At 39.2% G+C, this 26,420-nt stretch overlaps 2 protein-coding genes across 23 annotated transcripts; both read left to right on the forward strand.

Annotated features, from left to right (window-relative positions):
* The first annotated feature begins 117 nt into the window (after nt 1-117).
* LOC110865535 (protein FAR1-RELATED SEQUENCE 5) lies at nt 118-1,563 on the forward strand. The gene is made up of 3 exons (XM_022114812.2): nt 118-373; nt 447-708; nt 868-1,563. The coding sequence occupies exons 1-3, from the start codon at nt 141-143 to the stop codon at nt 1,342-1,344; spliced, it is 972 nt and encodes a 323-aa protein (XP_021970504.1). The 5' UTR covers nt 118-140; the 3' UTR covers nt 1,345-1,563.
* A 6,187-nt stretch (nt 1,564-7,750) lies between these two features.
* Nucleotides 7,751-11,318, forward strand: LOC110865533 (tryptophan aminotransferase-related protein 4-like). Of its 22 annotated transcripts, XR_002550780.2 has the most exons (11): nt 7,752-8,115; nt 8,250-8,362; nt 8,464-8,515; nt 8,617-8,702; nt 9,022-9,104; nt 9,183-9,278; nt 9,667-9,770; nt 9,868-10,321; nt 10,603-10,724; nt 10,810-10,929; nt 11,022-11,318. XR_002550780.2 is itself a non-coding variant. In XM_035974562.1 (5 exons), the coding sequence occupies exons 2-5, from the start codon at nt 9,932-9,934 to the stop codon at nt 11,094-11,096; spliced, it is 504 nt and encodes a 167-aa protein (XP_035830455.1). In that variant the 5' UTR covers nt 9,285-9,770; nt 9,868-9,931; the 3' UTR covers nt 11,097-11,317. The 22 variants fall into 22 exon arrangements, 1 of the variants encoding a protein (XP_035830455.1); XR_004860724.1 differs by having other exon boundaries at nt 7,751-8,115; nt 8,217-8,362; nt 9,868-10,724; nt 11,022-11,317; XR_004860722.1 differs by having other exon boundaries at nt 7,751-8,115; nt 9,868-10,724; nt 11,022-11,317.
* Nucleotides 11,319-26,420: the final 15,102 nt, after the last annotated feature.

The following is a 26,420-nucleotide window of genomic DNA, read 5'->3' on the forward strand; positions in this document are numbered from 1 at the left end:
GTAGAACAACACAACCATGGGTTTACGTCTCCTGAAAATCTTGATTTATCGCTAAAGAAGAGGAAGCTTCGTAATGCTAACATTGGTCCCACGAAATCCCACAAACTTCAGGTGGTCATCATAACGTACAGGGCACGGTTATGGGCTATAAAAATTGTGGGAGAGATATTCGAGATTTCATCGGCGAAAGAGACGCCCAAATGTTAGTTGACAAAATGAACGCAAGATGCAAGAACAAAGAAAATTATACTTTTGATACCCAGATTGTTGATACAGAACTCCAGTTGCTATTTTGGTGTGATAATGTTTCGAAAATGAATTACGAAGCATTTGGGGATGTTTTGGCTTTTGATGCAACGTACCACACGAATATGTAAGTTATAAATTCTCATATTCTAGCTCTTTAGTTATTTACATTGGTTTTTTACAAATTAATTTTTTTACAGGTACGACATGATTTTTGTTCCATTCACTAGCGTTGATCATCACAAAAAATGCACGATATTTGGTGTTGGCTTGCTTCATAACGAGACAATCGAGTCATACACATGGCTTCTACAAAAATTTCTTCAAGCTCATAACGACAGACAACCTCTTTTGGTTCTAACCGATCAAGATTGTGCCATGAAACAAGCAGTTAGCAACTTATTCGACAAGTCGCATCATCGACTATGTATGTGGCATATAGTTCAAAAGATACCATCTAAGGTATTTATTTCCAAACTTTCTGATTATAAGCTATTTGTACACTTGTGTACAAGTAGTAGCATACACTGGTGTTCATTTGATGCTTACTTTTTATTTGTCCTTATACGTGTGTGTAACCTAACTTTGATAACTTTTTCATTTTTTTTTTACAAAATACAGATCAAGGGAGACAACTTGACAAATATCGAAATAAAAGAGAAGTTTCACAAGCTTGTTTGGAACGCCTATATCAAACCTGAAACATTTGAGAAAAGGTGGAATTTATTGATCGCCGAATATGGGTTAGAGTCCCATAAATGGTTGACAGAGATGTTTTCAATTCGGGAGCAATGGATTCCAGGATACTTTCGCGAAATACCCATGTGCACTTTAATGAAAACGATATCCAGATGCGAAAGTGCAAACCGTATGTTTAAAGCTGACTCGAGCGCCCATAATACATTAGTTCAATTCATGTTGTGTTATGATACGTCCATCGATGGGTTAAGAAACAAGCAACGGGAACTTTGTAATCATACTGAGACCACCAACCCAGAAAAATACAAAACAAGCTACAGGATTGAACGTTATGCAAACGTCATTTACACAAGGAAAATTTTCTACGGGGTTCAAAAGGAAATTTTCAAGGGTACATAATGTAGCTACATTGCGGAACGGTCCCTGGTAGATGGCGTTCATTGTTTTACAGTTGCTCATCTAGATCACGAAAAGGAAGTTGTTAACGAGTTCAAGGTTAGCCAACTATCACTAGTTATTAATATGGCGTTCATTGTTTTACAGTTGCTCATATAGATCTACCACTTCGTCTTCACTTAATTGTTCGTACTCTTGGTCATCAAAGTACAACTCTCTAACATCACCAAGTCCAACCCCCCCCCCCCCCCCCCCCCCGTTCCTTAGCTCTAAGTCCTTTCGCATTCTCATCATATCTTTTGTCCAAAAGCTGATTGGAGCTTCCAAACGATCTCCTCCGAATCCTGGACACGTGGTGCTATCCAGGTAAAGCAACTACACATACAACAAAAAACACATTATTCAACTTTACCAGATATATACTATGAATTACACAAATGTACAATACAAATTACATAGGTGTATTTCAAGCATGGTTGCAAAAATCGCTAGGCGCTCCCTAGTCGGATTCGGGAGTACTCGGGAAGTACTCGGCTTAGGCGGAGATTACTCGGGGAGTAATTGGCCTGGGAGAACAGTACTCGTGCCTCGGCAGCCTACCTTGTAGCGAGTACTCGGGGAGTACTCGGAGCCTAGGCGGGACTTTTACAACCATGATTTCAAGGTTACGCGTCGTACCACCAAAACAGTCAGCGGACCCCGGAAAAACGAATCACGGTCACTTCTGTCCCAATCCCTTTTACAGACCCTAATAGTGTCTATAATCAACTGGCACCAATCGTGCTCTTTAAACTCCTTTGAAAGACAGAACCATCTAAGCATTGTATACATCGCGTGCCCGTTCTTCGTGCTTGCTATCATAGTGGCTATAAATAGCATTGCAAAATCCATTTTGAACATCTCCTCATCTGCATAACAATTTTCTCTGATCTTGTCGACGATGTTCTTACAACTAATCGGGACCTTAACAAACCGGTTTTTCCATGTCTCCACAAGTTTCTCAGCATCAGCACATCCTTCCGCATCCCTCACCACCCGTATCCCTCCGTACGGTACACCCATTATTCTACGGATGCCCTCTTTATCAACTTTTATTTGTTGGTCCCCAAGATTTATTTCCATTTTTTCGGTATCTAGCCTATCGACCACAAAATACGCCAACGATGCATTTATGTCTCATACTTTGAGATTCAGTATCTTTCCAAATCCCATTTTACGAACCACGTTTCTCTGCCACCTCGTCAAGATACTAACGGCTTCGAACAATTTGTTCGGAGAGGTACGCGTCCTTATCGACGGTAACTCTTTACAACGCTTCGCCCTCGCACGTTTCTTGCCGTTACTTTTTCCTTTTTTGGTGGTTCTTGCTTGCATCCTTTTTTTGAACTTGAAAATCTGGTCAACCGCATTCATCTCACAATCTTCCTCGTAATCTAAAAAATTATCAAAACCGATAACAGCATATTATAACAGGTTTTGTATACATAGAACAAAACAAACACTACCTCCTTTCACGTCTTCTTCTTGGCTGGCCATGTGTTCCGCGTCAGTCTTCTTCATCATCTTTTTCCCACGACCCTCGGTAGCTACATCAAAATCTAATCAAAACACATTTTCCCGTTGTTGTATACACAGACAATCTTGATAACTGTTGCGTACATATGTCATAATTTCACTTACCTCTACCAAGTTTTTCCTTCCCATTTCGGGATGTGTGTTCCTTATTAAGTTTGTTACTATCACAAACTTTGTTAGTTGTTTCTGTCTTGCACCCCTCGTCGTTTCCTGAAAAATAATCCACAACCATTAGGACGCTAAATACAACTTCGGGTGCATACGCATTGATTGGTTATAGTCATAAATATCAATGCATATATGTTATACCGTCCTGTATATTGGAGAACGGCACACGAACCGCTTTAAATGATTGACCACTCGGAAGCCTACATGCTTGTCGTTTTCTCCTATTTCCAATTAATACAAACGATAAACAACGGTTGAAACAGTTTTAGGAAAGAGGAGAAAACGACAAGCATGTAGGCTTCCGAGTGGTCAATCATTTAAAGCGGTTCGTGTGCCGTTCTCCAATATACAGGACGGTATAACATATATGCATTGATATTTATGACTGTAACCAATCAGTGCGTATGCGCCCGAAGTTGTATTTAGCGTCCTAATGGTTGTGGATTATTTTTCAGGAAATGACAAGGGGTGCAAGACGGAAATAACTAACAAAGTTTGTGATAGTAACAAACTTAATGAGGAACACACATCCCGAAATGGGAAGGAAAAACTTGGTAGAGGTAAGTGAAATTATGACATATGTACGCAACAGTTTTCAAGATTGTCTATGTATACAACAACGGGAAAATGTGTTTTGATTAGATTTTGATGTAGCTACCGAGGGTCGTGGGAAAAAGATGATGAAGACGACTGACGCGGAACGCATGGCCAGCCAAGAAGAAGACGTGAAAGGAGGTATTGTTTGTTTTGTTCTATGTATACAAAAGCTGTTATAATACGCTGTTATCGGGTTTGATAATTTTTTAGATTACGAGGAAGATTGTGAGATGAATGCGGTTGACCAGATTTTCAAGTTCAAAAAAAGGATGCAAGCAAGAACCACCAAAAAAGGAAAAAGTAACAGCAAGAAACGTGCGAGGGCGAAGCGTTGTAAAGAGTTACCGTCGATAAGGACGCGTATCTCTCCGAACAAATTGTTCGAAGCCGTTAGTATCTTGACGAGGTGGCAGAGAAACGCGGTTCGTAAAATGGGATTTGGAAAGATACTGAATCTCAAAGTATCAGACATAAATGCATCGTTGGCGTATTTTGTGGTCGATAGGCTAGATACCGAAAAAATGGAAATAAATCTTGGGGACCAACAAATAAAAGTTGATAAAGAGGGCATCCGTAGAATAATGGGTGTACCGTACGGAGGGATACAGGTGGTGAGGGATGCGGAAGGATGTGCTGATGTTGAGAAACTTGTGGAGACATGGAAAAACCGGTTTGTTAAGGTCCCGATTAGTTGTAAGAACATCGTCGACAAGATCAGAGAAAATTGTTATGTAGATGAGGAGATATTCAAAATGGATTTTGCAATGCTATTTATAGCCACTATGATAGCAAGCACGAAGAACGGGCACGCGATGTATACAATGCTTGGATGGTTCTGTCTTTCAAAGGAGCTTAAAGAGCACGATTGGTGCCAGTTGATTATGGACACTATTAGGGTATGTAAAAGTGATTGGGACAGAAGTGACCGTGATTCGTTTTTCCGGGGTCCGCTGACTGTTTTGGTGGTACGACGCGTAACCTTGAAATACACCTATGTAATTTGTATTGTACATTTGTGTAATTCATAGTATATATCTGGTAAAGTTGAATAATGTGTTTTTTGTTGTATGTGTAGTTGCTTTACCTGGATAGCACCACGTGTCCAGGATTCGAAGGAGATCGTTTGGAAGCTCCAATCAGCTTTTGGATAAAAGATATGATGAGTATGCGGAAGGACTTAGAGCTAAGGAACCGGGGGGGGGGGGGTGGACTTGGTGATGTTAGAGAGTTGTAATTTGATGACCAAGAGTACGAACAATTAAGTGAAGACGAAGTGGTAGATCTATATGAGCAACTGTAAACCAATGAACGCCAGATTAGTAACTAGTGATAGTTGGTTAACCTTGAACTCGTTAACAACTCCCTTTTCATGATCTAGATGAGCAACTGTAAAACAATGAATGCCATCTACCAGGGACCGTTCCGCAATGTAGCAACATTCTGTACCCTTGAAAATTTCCTTTTGAACCTCGTAGAAAAATTTCCTTGTGTAAATGACGTTCAATCCTGTATCTTGTTTTGTATTTTTCTGGGTTGGTGGTCTTAGTATGATTACAAAGTTCCTGTTGCTTGTTTCTTAACCCATCGATGGACGTATCATAACCCAACATGAATTGAACCAATGTATGATGGGCGCTCGAGTTGGCTTTAAACCTATGGTTTGCACTTTCGAATCTGGATGTCGTTTTCATTAAAGTGCACATGGGTATTTCGCGAAAGTATCCTATCCTGGAATCCATTGCTCCTGAATTGAAAACATCTCTGTCAACCATTTATGGGACTCTAACCCATATTCGGCGATCAATAAATTCCACCTTTTCTCAAATGTTTCAGGTTTGATATAGACGTTCCAAACAAGCTTGTGAAACTTCTCTTTTATTTCGATATTTGTCAAGTTGTCTCTCTTGATCTGTATTTTGTAAAAAAATGAAAAAGTTATCAAAGTTAGGTTACACACACGTATGAGGACAAATAAAAAGTAAGCATCAAATGAACACCGGTGTATGATACTACTTGTACACAAGTGTACAAATAGATTATAATCAGAAAGTTTGGAAATAAATACCTTAGATGGTATCTTTTGAACTATATGCTACATACATAGTCGATGATGCGACTTGTCGAATACGTTGCTAACTGCTTGTTTCATGGCACAATCTTGATCGGTTAGAACCAAAAGAGGTTGTCTGCCGTTATGAGCTTGAAGAAATTTTTGTAGAAGCCATGTGTATGACTTGATTGTCTCGTTATGAAGCAAGCCAGCACCAAATATCGTGCATTTTTTGTGATGATCAACGCGGAACAAAAATCATATCGTACCTGTAAAAAAATTAATTTGTAAAAAACCAATGTAAACAACTAAAGAGCTAGAATATGAGAATTTATAACTTACATATTCGTGTGGTACGTTGCATCAAAAGCCAAAACATACCTAAATGCTTCGTAATTCATTTTCGAAACATTATCACACCAAAATAGCAACTGGAGTTCTGTATCAACAATTTGGGTATCAAAAGTATAATTTTCTTTGTTCTTCTATCTTGCGTTCATTTTGTCAACTAACATTTGGGCGTGTCTCTTTCGTCGATGAAATCTCAAATATCTCTCCCACAATTTTTATAGTCCATAACCGTGCCCTGTACGTTATGATGACCACCTTTTATGACCACCTGAAGTTTGTGGGATTTCGTGGGACCAATGTTAGCATTACGAAGCTTCCTCTTCTTTAGCGACAAATCAAAATTTCTAGAAGACGTAAACCCATGGTTGTGTTGTTCTACCCAGTCATATAATTCAACCTCACCTGTATCTTTCAGATGTTTAAATTTTACACAGGCTTTAGAGTCTATAACTTTTATGTTTGAGCGTCGTTTGGGGGAAATAGTATCAACCTCAGATGGTTGACCATCGGTGCCTTTAGGTTTGTTTGCTCTAGAACACAAGACATATCGCAAATTTGTTATTTTTTTGTCGCCAATTTTTTCTTTCTTAGAAGTACCCAACCGTGTACAAAAACCTGCTAGTTGTGCATATTCCTCGTACATTGCAATGGCAGCTTCCATCGAACTAAATCTCGCATTGACAAAGGGTTTGAAACCGAGCGGAACAGCTGGCGTCCACTACCTACTGCCGTAGGTGTTCCGTATACTTTGCTAGCAACTGACTCTGATAATTAATAGAACAAGCAAGTATAATTAATTAAGCTTCAGGAAGCTTGTTATACGAATTGGTATATCATAAAAAAAGCTGGCAACAAAAAAATTACATGCTTTCAGTTTCCCCGACAAAACAAATCAGTTATTGTATTACACAAAAAATAATAAATAGTGAAATCGATAAGATATGTGGTAACAGGAATGATTAGTACATATGTGTACATGCAACTATTATCTAAACCTAAAATGTTCAGTTACTCCAATATATCTGTAAACAAGTCATTCTAAAATATTCAGGAATGTTCAGTACATATGTGTACATGCAACTGTTATATTAACCTAAAATATTCAGTTACTCCAATATATCTGTAAACAAGTCATCCAATATCTCATTCATGAATTCTATAAAAACTGAGTACACGTTAACAATCCAAACATAAATCAACAAAACGGAATGAAAATCATTAAATGCCATGAACCGGAAACTGGTCACAAAGAACTGGGCGATTGACATGTCGAAACTGATCAGAAAAAAACCTGGACGATTCCGTAGACTACCGAACAAAACAGATAAAAATACTAAACCTGGGCGATTCATGGTTATGCAAAAGACTGGATTCAAGTCATCTTGCTGTATTGGGTCTTGTCTGTTGAAGTCGCTACTATGAGCATCCTCCATGATCGATGTCGTGATTTGATACAAAAAATTAAACTAATAGCAGGTATTGAATCTCGAAACTATTGGTCTAGTATATGATAGAATTTGAATATAATCAAAGAAGATCACGTAAAATCTGCTAAGAAATAGGAATTGTAACCGCCAGTGATTTATGGAAAGAAATTTAAAATAAAAAATCTATCTCTTATACTAAAGCAAAATAATGTTGACTTTTTGACCTTGATGTGGTAATGCTCTTTGGCCAGAGAATTATGTTTTAGGCGGCATTTTCTTTCTCTCCATTCTCCTTCACTTTCACGAGTGCCTAATTTGTTCCATAAATTTGAAATCAGTTTTCTTTCCATCTTAATTCCAATAAAAAAACCCTAATCAAAGCTTATTTCACCATCGATCTTTCTGTTGGTTCTCTTCCGTTGTTTTCTCCAAACCCTAGAATTGATTGTTCTTTGTTGAGGCTTGATCTAGAGCTCGAATTGATTGTTCTTTGTTTCAGCCAAACCATTCACAACCCTAATTTTCATCTATCTCCTATTCGTGTAAGCGATGATGGCTATTGAACAAACCCTAGATGATGGCGATTGAAGAAACCGAACAAACCATGTAACTTTTTCGTTGATCTTTAATGTTCTCCACATAAGTATTTTTGATGATTTGTGTTGAATTATGAAAATGTATAATTTATATTAATTTTACCTGTGTAGGAAGAACCCTAATTATATGCTTATAAACTGCAGTAGGTGGAGTATATAATCAGTTGATCCTTTGAAACTACTTCTACAAGGTTGTTGGAACAAGAAGAATGGTCAGCAAGTTTTTCTTAAACACCAATTCCATGTACCGATTCAAGGTAAATATCATGATAAGTATAAAAGTTTCAGTTTTGTATCAAATATGTCTATCTCAGATTTGAATTTCGAAATATCAAATTTATGATGCATCTTTTAACAGATTTAGGGTTTTTTCGTTCAACTTTATACATGAGATTTCTCACTCAATCAAGGTGTGTATTTTTGTTGTTTGTGGATTGAATGCATTTATGTGAAGGGAGTTAAAGCCTTAACTTAATTTCTATTCTATTGTTGTATCTTTTTGTTTGTGAAGTCAGGATTTAGAGAGGATATGAAGAAAAGCAGGCACGTTTCAAGTAACGCACGCAAAAGTTGAGAAGGAGATGGCTTCGGTTCAAGGTCTTTGTTATACTTTGGTTATTTTTGCCTTTTGCATAACCATGTTTTTATAATTAGATAATCTCTTAGTTAGATAATTTCTTTTCTTCGTAACATTAATGCTGTTATTTTATTTATGGGTATCATGAGATGATCCTGATGGTGCTTCTGCATTTGTGGTTATTATTTGAATTTTTTATTAGTTTGCAAGATAAGCTATTATAATTTGACATAAACAAAAAGGAGCACATAGGTCGAGTGGGTTCTAATATTCACCAATAAGAAATTGAGCCTGAAAAAGATAACAAGCAATATGTGATTTTTTTTTGCATCTTCACAGGGCAATTGGGATTATCAGGTGAAATATTGGAGATCTGATTTGACTCTGTTTTCACATGGCATTTTTCATCTGTTTTGAAAGAGGTCGTAGTTGTTGCGGCACGCATTTGTTTTTTTAATATATTAAAGTTATTAATGTATATGAGACCTTGATCCTTGCAGGAGCAACAAATGGTGATGCTTGGACATCGATAATCAAACCTTCAGAAGGAAGGAACTAAATCGATACATCCCGACTGGTGTTAATATAGGACTTTGGTAATTTATACTCATTTACTTGAAAATACGTTTTTGCTTAAATTTAATCTATCATGGACTGGATTTTTTGGACATAAAAAGTTACAAAAAATTGAAACGAGTCGAACAGGTCAAATGGGTTGAAGTTGCCCAAAGTTTTATTTAAATGTTTTAAATATACTACTAAAATTCACTTTCTGGTTAAAAAATTTGAGAGGAAATTGGGTCAAAACAGGTAACTTTTGTGCAGCGGTTCAAACGGGTCAGCCAGGTAGACCCAGAATCTGGTCCAAAAATTTGAGTTCTTTAATAAGTTAATGAAGGCAATAAAAACTTTTAAATAAAACGACATAGGGATTTTATGCATTAGTAATTAAAGTTTGGCGATTGTCGACCCGTTTTCTTTTAGTCTGACAGGTTATTGACAAATGTGGAAAAAAGAGCTGGTAGGTATAAACAGATTTTGGTCAAGCCAAATGTATTTGAGAAATATCATATATACCCAATTTTTGGGTGAGTAGACGAAGATCACACTGTAACTTTTTAAGCGTTCGTTTTTCTGACTTTTGCATAAATTGATCAAGTGTGGCTTTGGTGTTCATATTAATAGATGCGCTTTTGTGTTCTTATCTTCGAATTGACAGAGGTTAAACTGAAGACACTGGCTGAAATCGATGCACAAGGAAAGATTCTTCCTAAGTTTTTAGTTCGTTCGAAATTCATATTTTATAGGTTTTCATTTCGTTTCTGTTCTAAATATGCAGGATACTAATGGCGATTTTAATTTCTTGAAGTCAGGGTTGCACAAATGGGCGGGTGATGCATACGAGTTTAATAAAAAAGAACCCTACATTGAGCTCGTGACTTCTCCAAACAACCCTAATGGATTCACGAGACATGATGTAGTCAAAGGAGATAAGGGGATTCTGATTGATGATCTTGCTTTTTACCAGCCACAATATACACTGATTTTATCTCTTGTAGAGTATGATATAATGATTTTATCGCTTCAATCAAGAGGGAACGTTTTTGATGTACGTTTGATCTGTTTATCACCAATCGAGGTAACTTTTTTTATATTAGTTCTCGATTTGTTGTTTAGCATCTTTAAACTCGCATGATTATGTTTAATGGAAAGTTGTATTCTGTAAAAGATTGGATATTAGTTCTCGATTTGTTGTTTAGCCTCTTTAAACTCGCATGATTAATTTTAAAAGTATTAGTGCAGTGATTTTTTTAGTGAAATTGTATACGAAACCTTTCATTTGAATTTTAAATTGTTTTATAACTTATAAACTTAATACCGGCCAACTCCATCATACTGGCAATATCTCCCGCTAATCAGGATATTGCCACATCGGATGCAATTAAACATGCCAAAGAAGTGAGTATTTTGCTACAAGTCCTGACTACGATCATTTGGCCAATAAAATGGGTTCTGAGTATTAGGCAAAACTTTTATCTGAGGTAATATTATTCACTGATATGTAGTCTGTATGTTTTCTCTTCGAAGGTGTAAGTGTGATATTTGTAGCTTCTTTCTCCTATGTAGCATTTGGAATGGGTAATCAAATCAAAATTACTAGGCATTGTTTCCATGATCAACAAATGTATCAAGGAGATGGAAGCAGAGTTGGACCGTCTTGGGAGGCTAATTGTAGTAGATGCAAGGGTCAGTATTTTTTTTACCTTTTTCTAAAATTTGTGTGTGATTTGTAGAAACGGTAATATAGTTATCATTAATTCCCCTGATTGATCTTTCAGGCACAATTATACACCATCTTGGAACTTTTTCATGCTTTTGACAAAATATTTAAGGAGCATCTAGATGGAGGGTAAGTGTCACACCCCGACCGATGGCGGAATCATCGGGGCGCGACACTGAACGAAAGAGATTGTCCATGAGTATCCATAACAACTATTAATTACCAGATACTTAAAACGTCATGTCCCATACCATAACATATCCAAATAAAACAGTTATTACAAATAATTGTCTCATAAACAAATACTGATCCGACAACTCAGATTTCAAGAACAGACAATTCGTTTATTTGTTTCTAGACTCATTCCTAGCCTCGATTTCACAGCAAGCCAAGCATTTTAACATCTTAAGCACCTTCCACATACGTTAAAGTGAAAGTCAATACACATAGTGTAAAGGTGAGCATACAAGTTTAATAGATATAATAGAGTTCGAAATCGTTTACGCATAACCAGCACGTACAACGTGTGAAGTGAAGCACGTAAGTTATCGACATGATCCTATCAATACCAATGACTGAGGGTTGACTGGGCAAGGCAGTTCGTAACACATATTCACCACTGTGAATCATGTGATTAATTGTCACACCTGAGCAAAATCCGCAGCAATCTTGATTTCCTCACTTCACTCCTCAATGCTTACTTGCCAAATTTCGGGACGAAATTTCTTTCAAGTTGGGGATGATGTGACAACCCGAACTCCCAATGTTTGTAACGGTTAATCAGATGATCTTTACTATTCGTTTCTTTGGTAAATCTGTTAAGCGTGTGTGTTATTCTGCTAAATTAACATATTAACACCTTTGGGCCGCAAGTTTTTGGGTCACGCACTAACCCTTGGGCCGTCAAATGCAATCCAGACCGAAGCCCAATAGCACCGTAATCCAAGTGGGCTCGGCCCACTTATTCAGACTAGAATTACATGGATGGACCTTCCTATGTATTTTCTATATCATGAACTAAACTTGAAGCTAGTACTTCTCGGCCCACTTGTTTCAATTGGATCTTGGCCCAACTAGTATACCTAATACGCGAACTAGGTGGCTGGTGTAGTTAGTCTATATCTACAATACGTATCATGTGTGTATATCACAAGTTACAACATAACAAATAACCTTACTTCTCTTCCCTGTTCCTCTCGACGACGGCAACAAAGGAAGCCCCTCCTCTTCGTTCTTGTGATCTCCCCTGCTTATAATCTCTTGACTAGTGAGGTTAGTGAATCCTTATGCAAGCTAATTGATGTTTATATTCTGTAGATGTTAATATCGATCAAGTCGCATACTATTTGATGTTTATACCATGTAGATATTAACGTCGATCAGGTTGTACATGTTGTGTGCAAATTGATTAATTGAATCAGGTTACATAGATCTTATGTGAATTATGTATGATATGCATATATTGTGTGAATTATCTATGATATGCATGTATCGTGTGAATAATAAGATATCAGATTTGATGATGGTTTAAATGTTTCGGTTGCAACCGAGTCATGGATGTTGTGCATAGACACTGATAAATGACCGAAACCCTTTTCATATATGTGAGATTGTTATACATGACGACATAAGGGTTTGATGTTTGATGTATGATCTAACGTGATATAATCGTGATGCCCGCTAGTGCTACACATGATCAGAACCTGTCATATTAATTGTGCATCGATCTGACCCGAGTGGGTATTTAATTTGATACAATCGATTGATATGTAAATAATATAGATTTCTGGTACATGATGCATTAGACTTATAAAACATACAGTATGATTTGGGGAGGGTGAACGACTTGGGCCAGTAACAAAAAGGGGCCACTTATAGTTTGGGCTGGTTATTTGTTAAAGAATTTATTGGATAAAAATCGTTAGCTGGGCCGTACAAAACAGTTGAACACACAAGCATGCAATCTGAATGTATAAATTGGGCTGCACATCTTAACCTGGTCGCACATTCTATGGGCTTGGGGTTACCGGGTCTCACACACAGTTGGGTCACGGGTCCGATTAGAATCACACACCTCGCTTTGGGCAGCACACATCCTGGTTGGTGCTGGGCCGGGCTTTGTTTTAAAGACCATGTTTAGTAGTTAAGAGTTGATAGTGTCTTGGCTCATAATTTAGGCCAATGATTATAAACGATTGAAATAATATGAATACTCTATTAATGATGTTTATTGACAGTCAAAATATTATGTGTATTGGATGATGCTATGATGCTCTTGTATGTGGAAATTGGATCTGTCTACCTAATGAAATATATTGGCATGACGACACGCAACTTAGGGTAATTTGGGATTGGGATTGTTGATTGGATCGGACCTTGTAACTTGATTGGGCTACTCGATACTATGTACTATTGGATCAACTGTTTGAATAATCATTGTTCTTGCTTGAATTGTTGCTTAACTGTTATACGTGCCATACGTGACAACCACTGATGTGATCTATGTGTAAACAAACTGTAAAACTGATCATTACCAAACACTCTCCTAGGTCGCGAGTATTGAATAAATTAACAAGTAAAATATTCTGCCGAGCAAATCAAGGTGAGTTCACTGCACTTTTCTCAAGCATGCGTCCCGGTGGTTTGGGACAACTGGTAAACATTTGGAAGGGAAACATTGGGTAAATAACTTAATCGGTTTTGGTTATTGCCTGGAGGGCAATGGGGGTGATTAGTTGATAGCGCTATTAGGTGGGAAACCTCACACCGGGCCGTAAGGACGGGCGTGAACTAATTATCTGGGTATGGCTATTGTTGTTAGAGGCACACTCCTCGGATACATATGGGCTCTCTCCCTAGGGTATCTAACGAAGGCAACATAGCAAACGGTCGTTAAGGGGTACCCACTCCCCGGATACATATGGGCACATTCCCTAGGGTATCTAACATGAGCAACATTGTAACGCAACATTGAATCGCATTAACATACATCTGGTAACTCAACCCGTTAACAAAACCTTGAACTCACCAGCGTAGTCTGACACACTTGTTTACATGCTTGTAGGTAATTACTGAAGGAACTTGGGAACTTGCTGTCTGATGCTGCTGGAGTGGTTGTGGTCATGATAAACAATTACATTGATGTGGTTTCGATACATTTACACACTTATACATTTATGCTTCCGCTCAATACTTTGGTTTTGGTTAAACTTTTCAAACGTTATATTATTTCAATTGGGTATTTCAATACATTATGACTTGTGTTTGATATGATTGGTGGCTCTTTGTTGGATCGTTGCACCTCCAATAGGGACATACCCTAGGTGGTAATTTGGGGGTGTGACAGTTTGGTATCAGAGCCACTGGTTATAGAGAACTCGGTTTTAAAATGTTTTCATAAAACCAGACTATAACCGAATTGATCCAAACGATGACCATGACACTCAGCTCCAGACTGCAAGGTTCGTTTCTCATTTACTATTGCATAGTATATCTAGTGTACACTTATGTATAACATTACACGTGAATGCACACTTGGCACAACAGCATGAGCCCTTACATTACCAACCCCTGTTATGTGAACTGCTAGTGTGACACTTCCCTTCGACTATTGTGATTCTCGATCCTATAGAACCTTTCGCTTGCTATTTGAACGTGGGGGAACCTTTTAGTGCAAGTTAAGAGGCACTGAGATAAGCATGCAAATCGTCTTATTATTATGGGTGCACACATAATAATAACGCGAGGTGCATGCAAGTCCCAGTGAGGCTTAACGAGCGTGGGAAGGGTTCTGCCCTATTGTGTGTAAACTTGGTAGTTTGTAGATTTCAATGTGATACTCGACTTTTACCTCATTTCAACCCTTAAGATTGTCCCCTTCTCTTATATAGAAGCCTCTCATGTTCTTTTTGGTTGTAAACTTGATCTCATGGGTCAAGTGTTCGACATTGACCTACTTCCCAATACTCTTGTAAGTTTTGACGTGGTCGTTGACATGGATTTGGTTATCTATGCATCAAGCAGAAATCCCCTGCAAAAAGAAAATCGTGCGTTCCCTCTCCCCAGTGGGGAATTCTTATCTGTTTAAGATCATCGTAGTGGTGCCGTTGTTGGCATTGTCACAGTCGTGAAAGCCCAGAAGTGCCTACGGAAGGGCTACTCTGTTATACTAACTCCTGTCGCCGATTCGCCACTTTAAGAAAGGAAGATCGAGTATCTTCATGTTATTCGTGAAATTTTTGACATGTCTTCCAAAGAGTTACCTGGTTTACCTCCACATCGTTAGGTGGAATTTTAGAATTGACCTTATGCAAATCCTGATTTCCTTCTGGGGTACAGCAATCCCTTGGATTCGCTGGATACTATCACAGCTTCATCATAGGATTTTCGAAGGGTTCGCAACTTCAACCTCCTTAGCACAGCCGGGAGCTGTGAATCCTTAGGAAAACAAAGTCGCGGAACGTCTTTTCAGCTTTTGAAACCCAACCCTACAACACGCGGAGCATCACTTCTATCCGAGAGTACCGATGATCCAGCGATGTACCATGATGGCTTAATTCAGAGTCCCAGTTACACGCCGATGCAACACGAGAGAGTGATGAATTGCGTAATGGTGTTACGGAGAGGAACTGCACGACCTACAATCTCCGGTGGAAACCGTGGTCGTCGGATTTAAGTGGGAGGCATTACTTAGACGGTACCGAATGCACCAATTAGACCGAAAACAAGGGCCTCCAGTGCACCCTTGTTTCAATAGAGCTAACCATGTGATGGCATCGCTAAATGGAACTTCCGAACGAACACGGGATTAGGAGAACTATACCCACGCATCCCTGTAGACGAACCTTATCACTTTCACTTGTCATCGCCGCTAGAAGTGAAGCAGTCACAGCTACACGCGTTTGTCGTTTTGCAACACTAATCTTTACCCACCAAACTCTGTTTTGGACAAATGATACACTCGCGCGACCGCAATGTAACGAACCTCCCTGTTGTGCCATGCCGCCATGCACCACTACTGGAAATTATTTCTAGACAACAAATTTGCTGGCCAAACCCTTCGGATGTTTAATGGACCCCTGTTTCGCTCGAATCTTCGTACGAACCTCATTAATTCCCTGTTTCTTTGATTGGCAACCGATAGAACAAAACGCTAACCACCATACCATGATTTTCACCGATCACAAGATTAGCCCCCAGGCGTTGTAAAGTATCTATAGATCGAGTTCGTCGGAACTCACTTCAAGCCATTGTTTTAGATCAATTTTCGGGATGAAAATTCTTTCAAGTAGGGGATGTTGTGACACCCCGCGAAAACGCTTAACAAAACTAGCTTCCTCAGCGACTGTTTGCTAAATTTCGGGACGAAATTTCCTTCAAGTTGGGGATGATGTCACACCTGAGCAAAATCCGCAGCAATCTTGATTTCCTCACTTCACTCCTCAATGCTTACTTGCCAAATTTCGGGACGAAATTTCTTTCAAGTTGGGGATGATGTGACAACCCGAACTCCCAATGTTTGTAACGGTTAATCAGATGATCTTTACTATTCGTTTCTTTGGTAAATCTGTTAAGCGTGTGTGTTATTCTGCTAAATTAACATATTAACACCTTTGGGCCGCAAGTTTTTGGGTCACGCACTAACCCTTGGGCCGTCAAATGCAATCCAGACCGAAGCCCAATAGCACCGTAATCCAAGTGGGCTCGGCCCACTTATTCAGACTAGAATTACATGGATGGACCTTCCTATGTATTTTCTATATCATGAACTAAACTTGAAGCTAGTACTTCTCGGCCCACTTGTTTCAATTGGATCTTGGCCCAACTAGTATACCTAATACGCGAACTAGGTGGCTGGTGTAGTTAGTCTATATCTACAATACGTATCATGTGTGTATATCACAAGTTACAACATAACAAATAACCTTACTTCTCTTCCCTGTTCCTCTCGACGACGGCAACAAAGGAAGCCCCTCCTCTTCGTTCTTGTGATCTCCCCTGCTTATAATCTCTTGACTAGTGAGGTTAGTGAATCCTTATGCAAGCTAATTGATGTTTATATTCTGTAGATGTTAATATCGATCAAGTCGCATACTATTTGATGTTTATACCATGTAGATATTAACGTCGATCAGGTTGTACATGTTGTGTGCAAATTGATTAATTGAATCAGGTTACATAGATCTTATGTGAATTATGTATGATATGCATATATTGTGTGAATTATCTATGATATGCATGTATCGTGTGAATAATAAGATATCAGATTTGATGATGGTTTAAATGTTTCGGTTGCAACCGAGTCATGGATGTTGTGCATAGACACTGATAAATGACCGAAACCCTTTTCATATATGTGAGATTGTTATACATGACGACATAAGGGTTTGATGTTTGATGTATGATCTAACGTGATATAATCGTGATGCCCGCTAGTGCTACACATGATCAGAACCTGTCATATTAATTATGCATCGATCTGACCCGAGTGGGTATTTAATTTGATACAATCGATTGATATGTAAATAATATAGATTTCTGGTACATGATGCATTAGACTTATAAAACATACAGTATGATTTGGGGAGGGTGAACGACTTGGGCCAGTAACAAAAAGGGGCCACTTATAGTTTGGGCTGGTTATTTGTTAAAGAATTTATTGGATAAAAATCGTTAGCTGGGCCGTACAAAACAGTTGAACACACAAGCATGCAATCTGAATGTATAAATTGGGCTGCACATCTTAACCTGGTCGCACATTCTATGGGCTTGGGGTTACCGGGTCTCACACACAGTTGGGTCACGGGTCCGATTAGAATCACACACCTCGCTTTGGGCAGCACACATCCTGGTTGGTGCTGGGCCGGGCTTTGTTTTAAAGACCATGTTTAGTAGTTAAGAGTTGATAGTGTCTTGGCTCATAATTTAGGCCAATGATTATAAACGATTGAAATAATATGAATACTCTATTAATGATGTTTATTGACAGTCAAAATATTATGTGTATTGGATGATGCTATGATGCTCTTGTATGTGGAAATTGGATCTGTCTACCTAATGAAATATATTGGCATGACGACACGCAACTTAGGGTAATTTGGGATTGGGATTGTTGATTGGATCGGACCTTGTAACTTGATTGGGCTACTCGATACTATGTACTATTGGATCAACTGTTTGAATAATCATTGTTCTTGCTTGAATTGTTGCTTAACTGTTATACGTGCCATACGTGACAACCACTGATGTGATCTATGTGTAAACAAACTGTAAAACTGATCATTACCAAACACTCTCCTAGGTCGCGAGTATTGAATAAATTAACAAGTAAAATATTCTGCCGAGCAAATCAAGGTGAGTTCACTGCACTTTTCTCAAGCATGCGTCCCGGTGGTTTGGGACAACTGGTAAACATTTGGAAGGGAAACATTGGGTAAATAACTTAATCGGTTTTGGTTATTGCCTGGAGGGCAATGGGGGTGATTAGTTGATAGCGCTATTAGGTGGGAAACCTCACACCGGGCCGTAAGGACGGGCGTGAACTAATTATCTGGGTATGGCTATTGTTGTTAGAGGCACACTCCTCGGATACATATGGGCACTCTCCCTAGGGTATCTAACGAAGGCAACATAGCAAACGGTCGTTAAGGGGTACCCACTCCCCGGATACATATGGGCACATTCCCTAGGGTATCTAACATGAGCAACATTGTAACGCAACATTGAATCGCATTAACATACATCTGGTAACTCAACCCGTTAACAAAACCTTGAACTCACCAGCGTAGTCTGACACACTTGTTTACATGCTTGTAGGTAATTACTGAAGGAACTTGGGAACTTGCTGTCTGATGCTGCTGGAGTGGTTGTGGTCATGATAAACAATTACATTGATGTGGTTTCGATACATTTACACACTTATACATTTATGCTTCCGCTCAATACTTTGGTTTTGGTTAAACTTTTCAAACGTTATATTTATTTCAATTGGGTATTTCAATACATTATGACTTGTGTTTGATATGATTGGTGGCTCTTTGTTGGATCGTTGCACCTCCAATAGGGACATACCCTAGGTGGTAATTTGGGGGTGTGACATTAATAGTCCTTAACAACCCCTGAGTAAATAGGTGCTGAGCCCAAACTATAGTACTATCGTTGCTAAGGCATGTAGACAACAATCTATGTGTAAACATAACAAACAAGCATTCATCGAGTCACGTATAACATGCGGTAGCGGTTAGCGTTAAAGTATTGCGTAGTGTGTTCGATGTGATTTAGAATAAGTAACGTATGTAACACCCAAAAGTGCGTAAAGCAAAAAGGGTTCGAGTATACTCACAGCGATGATGGATTGAAGGGAGCGCTAGAGTGAGTTTAGCCTGATCAGAACGATAGCATAAACGATAAGTGGCGCGTAAAATGGTTCAAAGTGAAAAGTGTCGGATGGCAATCCGATCGGATGGCCAGTCGATCGGATGACAATCCGTTCAGATGGTGTAACACCCCGAAAATGGATTTGGTAATCAAACCACGTTAACACTAAAAGACGGGTAAAGTACCGTTAGTGGTGAAAGTTAATCCGGTAAATATTTTGATTTAAATAAATAAACTTGATGTTAATTAAAAGGAGGATAAATACTTTGGGAAAAACAAAGTATATAGAAGGCCCGAGTTAACGGGACTTAAAAATAAAACGGGTTATGACTTTCCCGAAACCACTAAGTAACTGGGAATCAACCTAGTTAGTTAAGTATGGTTAAAACAACAATGAAAACATGAGTTAGTTAAACCTTTATAAAACTTGAGAACTTGAGGAAAGCTGAGGGGCCAAACATGAAAAACTGGAAACTTGTTTTAATTAAATAAAACCCTACACTAAAACACACAAACTAAGTGTGTGTTCTGGTCGAAACTTCCAGAGGAACCAGGAGCTCTCATCTTCAAACCCTAAATTGCTCAAATTGATCAAATTGAAAGGCCAAATCAGTCCCAAATCAAAATCCAAGTTCATATTAGTGATCACCTAAGTGAAAGGATCACAAGGTATGTTAAATTTTGTCTTTTGATTACATCTTGAAATTTTGATGAATGTTAGAAATCGAAAGCTGAGCTTGATTGATTGATGCTTAGATGAAATTAGTAATGAAAACATGTCTAGGAGTAAACCCTAGTCAATAACTTGTTGAATTAGTGTTTAAATTATAAAGTTCATGATCATCCATTATGGGTGTTTAATGGGTTTTGTAGAAACATGATAAACACTAGAATCATGATTGTCAAACTAGTGTTATTTGAACTCTATGAAGTTAATCTTGACATTGAACCATGAATTTGATGATTATCTAGTAAAAGATGTTGAAATTGGCAAGATAGGTAGCCATAAGTTTGATTGTTAACTTTTATAAAAGAATGCTCACTAGGTGTTTGATATAATGCCTAAGAGAAAGCTAAATGTTGAAATTTCGAATAAAATGCGCATTTGAATAATATGGCAAATTATGTTAAATGTGAAGTGATAAGGGTTCTAAGCATAAAGTTAATCTAGACTTAATTGTGTAAATCATGTGATCAAAAGTAGTTAACTTTTGATAAGTTGAATTAATAAATAATGAGGTCGAACGGTAGTTTCGACATAGAAAATACGGAAGGTGGAATAGTCGTGATTATTAATGACTAATCTAACCACCTTTGAATGATGACGATAGTTTGACACTTAACGAGCAAGGTGGAGGCTTGGGAAGAAATGGGTCAAACGAATCAAGAAGGAAAAGAAAAGCGTAGCTCGGATACGAGGTAAGTAAAATTTACACCCTTTTTGTAGGACACGTGTTTATTTTATAAACTATAAATGCGAATAACGTAATATCCGAAATAAGGGTTCCGACACGATTGATACAAGTCGGAACAAGTATAAATGATAAAAACCATGGTTTATGGTAAATGGGGCAAATGGGTGAATTTGGAAATTTAAAACCATGCTTTTATTCTAATTTATGTAAATGTTTGGTCTTATAGTCCAAACAGGTCAAATGGTGATGATAACACCATTTGACAATATCGACTAATGTGGTTGTCAAGTCGTATGTTATCAGGAGCGAATAGCAATTTGGATAGATGCGATGCCATTGAATATTGGTTAATTAATGCGAGGTATAAAACGGGTCTATATGTTGACTCGAGCCAGGTACGCATATATATAGATTTATAGTTAAAAATGCAATGTTGGTCAAATACCTTAGCAAAAGGACCTATGTCGTAAAAGGAGGAAATAAGTTGACGAAAATGCCCTTGATAGGTAAATCGGGCAAACGACCCTTAGAGGTCGTTTAGATACTAGTATTATCATTATGTAACTCTTAGACACATGTAAGAGTTGTAGGCATAAACCTTGGGGGTCAAATGCCTATGAACGGGTCAATCACGTAAAATGACTATCCTAAGGGTAAAAATTAGGATAGCGGTCCATTATGTTAAATCCACCACAAAAATAGTTGTGGTGAAATATAAGAGGCTATTTAAAAATGAGAATATGAAGTGTAGAAAGAGAAGAGAGAGTTTGATGCTTAAATGTACATAATTCGCTCTAAACGGGTCAAAAAGTGTCATAATTGAATTTCAAGCCGAGAGCTTGAAATCTAAAATTTTGAGAATTCAGATGTCGGGTCTTTACTCCATGAGATGGAGAATTAAATTACGAACGCGTAGGAAAAAGAATCGCGTAAAACGGACATCTAGATCAAAAGTTATGAAGCTTTGAAGTTAGAATTTCGACCGAAAATGGAGCTGGGCAAATGCAGCAGCAATTAAGCAACTTGCTGTTAAAAAAGGGGCTAGGTGTAGCGTCTAGCCCCTCCTGATTCCGAAAATTGTTTAATTTTTGTTTGTTTGACCCATATAACTTGCTTAAACTTGTTATTTGACTATCAAAGCTAACTTTTAAGTTGGTTTTGATTATAGGTGATAACCAAGAGTGCCCGGATGAAGATCAAGCTCGAAGAAGAACCGTACACACGAGATTAAAGCTTCCGAACGGCGTTACGTCATAACTTTTAAACGACGAACTCAATTACATTATGTTGTACTACAATTTTTTTTTAAATTGTAAAAGTTTTAGTAAACTCGTATTGTCATACGTATGTGTAATCGTATAAACATGTATTTATACGAAACTTATATAAAATATTGTATAAAACAAGCAAGGGTGTTACAGATGGTCATCCGATCGGATGGCCATTCGATTGGATTGTCATCTCATTTGGTGAGGATGTGTTTGTGTATGATGGTTTGCCTTTTGAAGTTTTCGTTGTAGCATTTTGAAAACAAAGAAGTATCTATACCTTTCAGGTCGGTCGATCGAACCGTTCGATCGGACGGCGATTCGTTCGGCGAGGTAATTCTCAGAGAACAAGTTCACAGCAGTGTTGTCACTCGATCGGATAGTCTATCGATCGGGTGGCAATCCGTTGGAACTGAATATGCATTGTACATGTTGAAAATTGTTTAAGTGTTGAAGTCCCAAACATCATAGGATCGGATGGCAATCCGATCGGACGGTAATCCGTTCGACGTTCAGATCCTCAAAAGTTAAAACAAAAGTCTAAGTGTGGGACTAAGGTGCTAGCCGATCGAACGACTGTCCGATCGGATGGCAGTCCGATCGAATGGTAATCCGATCGGACGACAATCCGTTCCGATGGCCTGACCACCTTGACACTTGGTTGTTTTTGATAGTTTATAGTTTTGATCGAGACGATGTGATACGTGCTAAGCAATAGAACCTCGTCAAGCCCCAAGTGATCCGATCAGACAGGAATCACCCTAGTCCGGTCTGTCCGTGGTTCGAGCTGGTGGTTCATGCTTAACCCGAAATCTGTAGTCTCTTGGATAGAATTCAGATCTGGAACTAACACACTACTAAGAATGAGTAGAAGATCAGAAAAAGCTCCGATTCTATCGGTTTTGTGTGCATTGAGTGTAGAAGAGTTGAAAGAAAGCTTGAAAACCATCTTTCAATCCTTTTCACCATGAATATGTTCAGATCTATGCAAGAACTTTGTCTATTTATGTGGAAATCGTCCAGATCTAAGTTGTTCTTGGTGGATTGAAACCAAAACATGAAGTTCATAAGAACTCCATGATGACATCATCCTAGAACACCTCAAATCTAGTGATTTCACGGTTAAAAGTTGATTCAAAAGATAGAAAGGGGTAGGAGTGCGTGTAGATCGTGAAAGTACAAGATTTAAGTTGAAAACTTACAAGAATCGTGAGAAATTGAGAGAAAGAGTGGCTGGAGCGAGTTGAGTCGAGTGAGAGCTGTCACATCAAGTGATGTGACATATGAAGGGTATTTATAGGGTTTCCCAAAAAGGAAAGTGGGAAAGTGGCTGGTCGATCGGGTGGCAACTCGATTGGAGGTCAACCCGATCGGATGGCAATCCGATCGGATGGCCACTCGATCGGTTGGCCACTCGATCTGAGTGTTCGGCGCGACGAGTTTTGCTGTTTCGATTCGCGTGTTGAGCGTTGCGATGCGATAGAGTTATCCATTAATCCCAACTACTATATCTAATATACAATCATCCTAATTAACTTGCGTTTAGCGTTTGCGATTCGATTGCGATGGAGTTGCGATTGCGTTTCGATTAATCACCACAACATAAACATAGGTAAACACGCACAAGTAACACAAAAAAAGCACACACACGTAAAACAATATCCAGAACGCATAAATTCGGGTTGCGATTGCGATGCGATAAGCGATAAGGTGATAAAACATGCGATAAACATCGATTAAACCTCGTTCATTAACAAGTACTCCACATAATACAACTAATGTAACAACACAAAAAGACTATCTACAAGTCAAAAGAAGTCAAAACAGGAATTGAGCAAGGAGTGACAGATCACAATTAGCAATCTTTTCTTCCTTTGACTTCAATGTTGACTTTGACTTTCGAAACACGGGGTGTTACAACCTCCCCCACTTAAGGGAATTTCATCCCGAAATTAGGTCGAAGCCATAACAAACAACTGCGGGTACTTTTCCTTCATGTCGGTTTCGAGTTCCCAAGTGAACTCTGCGCCTCGTTTGCCTTCCCATCAGACCTTCACAATGGGAATGCGTGAGCGCCTGAGCTGCTTGGTTTGTCAGTCCATGATCTCGACATGCTTTTCCACGAAGTGTAGTGTTTCGTTCACTTGAAGTTCCTCAAGTGGCACGTACAAATCATGTTCAGCCAGGCACTTTCTGAGGTTTGACACATGGAAAGTCGGGTGGACGTTGCTAAGTTCCTCCGGTAGTTCGAGTCTGTAGGCCACCTTTCCGATCCTTTCCAGAATCTTAAAGGGTCCAACATATCGAGGCGCGAGTTTCCCTTTCTTGTAGAATCTGACCACACCCTTCCAAGGTGACACCTTTATGAGTACGTGATCGCCAACGTCAAATTCAAGGGGCTTGCGTCGTCTATCGGCGTAACTTTTCTGACGACTCCGAGCTTTCAGCAGATTGTCTCGAATTTGGAGGATTTTGTCAGTCGTTTCTTGCAATAGCTCAGGACCGGTTAATTGCGAGTGTCCGATCTCGTGCCACACAATAGGCGATCGACATTTTCTTCCGTATAATGCCTCAAACGGTGCCCTTTGAATGTTGGAATGATAACTGTTATTGTACGAGAATTTGACTGAAGGTAGGTATGCGTCCCAATTACTACCGAAATCTATGACACATGAACGGAGCGTGTCTTCAAGGGTACGAATCGTTCTTTCAGTCTAACCGTCGGTTTGGGGATGAAAAGCGGTACTTAGATTAAGCATAGTATCGAGAGCTGTTTGAAACGTTTCCCATAGGCGCGAGGTAAACCGAGCATCACGGTCAGATATGATGTCGCGAGGCGTTGCATGTCGACAAATGATCTCATTGGTGTAGATTCGGGCTAATCTTTCTACCTTGTAGTCTTCTCGTATCGGCAGAAAATGAGCAGATTTGGTCAAACGGTCAACGACAACCCAGATGCTGCCGTGACTTGATGACGTGCGCGGAAGTTTCGTTATAAAGTCCATAGCTATGCTCTCCCATTGCCGCATGAGAATCTCGGGATGGACGATTAAGCCAGAGGGTCTTTGATGATCGGCCTTGACTTTCGAGCAAGTCAGGCACTTAGAAACATAGAGAGCGATATCTTTCTTCATGCCCGGCCACCAGTACTTGTAGCGAAGGTCCTGGTACACTTTATCGGCACCAGGATGAATGGAATATCGAGACTTGTGGGCTTCGTCTATCAAAATCTGTCGTAAATCGGTCCGCTTAAGGATCCAAATTCGGTCCAGATAATGGAATATCCCATTCAACTTATTCACTAGCTGGGCTCCATCATTGAGAATCCTTTCCTTCTTCAAAGTGTGTTCGGTAAAGCAAGCATGTTGGGCTTCGCAAATGAGGGTTTCGAGATGATGCTGGGCGGCAATATTACGAGCGCTATGCAAATAGCTTCGTCGGCTTAGAGCGTCGGCAATGACATTTGCTTTGCCTGGATGATAACGGATCTCACAGTCGTAATCGTTGAGAATTTCCACCCATCGGCATTGGCGCATATTAAGCTCTTTCTGGCTGAAGATGTGTTGTAGGCTCCTATGATCTGTGAAGATCGTACACTTCGTACCATACAGGTAGTGTCGCCAAATCTTCAACGCAAAAATAACTACGCCTAGCTCGAGGTCGTGGGTTGTATAGTTCTTCTCATGGATCTTGAGCTGACGAGATGCGTAAGCGATAACCTTGTCTCGTTGCATGAGAACACAACCAAGACTAAGGTTCGAGGCATCACAATAGACGATAAAGTCGTCGTTTCCGTCGGGTAAAGTGAGGATGGGAGCGTTGCAAAGCATATGCTTGAGGGTTTGAAAGGCAGTCTCTTGTTCAGTTCCCCAAACAAAAGGCTTGTCTTTATTCGTGAGGGAGGTAAGCGGCACAACGATTTTAGAGAATCCTTCGAGAAATCGGCGATAATAGCCCGCTAGTCCGAGAAAGAACGGACTTCAGACGGGTTCTTCAGCGTAACCCAACTCTTAACAGCTTCGATATCCGCGGGGTCGACATGAATACCTTGACTATTGACAATATGACCGAGGAATTGAACCTCCTCCAGCCAAGATTCGCACATGGAGAACTTGGCATAGAGTCGATTCCCTTGGAGCAGTTCGAGAACCGAACGTAGATGTTGCGCGTGTTCGGTTTTCGACTTGGAATAGATCAGGATATCATCGATGAACACGATGACGAAGCGGTCAAGAAATGGTTTACACACGCGATTCATCAGATCCATGAAAACCGCGGGTGCGTTGGTTAGACCAAAAGGCATAACAATGAACTCATAATGGCCGTAACGAGTGCGAAAAGCGATTTTGGGTATATCCTCCTCTTGAATGCGTAGTTGGTGATAGCCTGAGCGTAAAT

The sequence above is a fragment of the Helianthus annuus genome, chromosome 6, assembly GCF_002127325.2.
Source record: "Helianthus annuus cultivar XRQ/B chromosome 6, HanXRQr2.0-SUNRISE, whole genome shotgun sequence".
NCBI classification, from domain to species: Eukaryota; Viridiplantae; Streptophyta; class Magnoliopsida; order Asterales; family Asteraceae; genus Helianthus; species Helianthus annuus.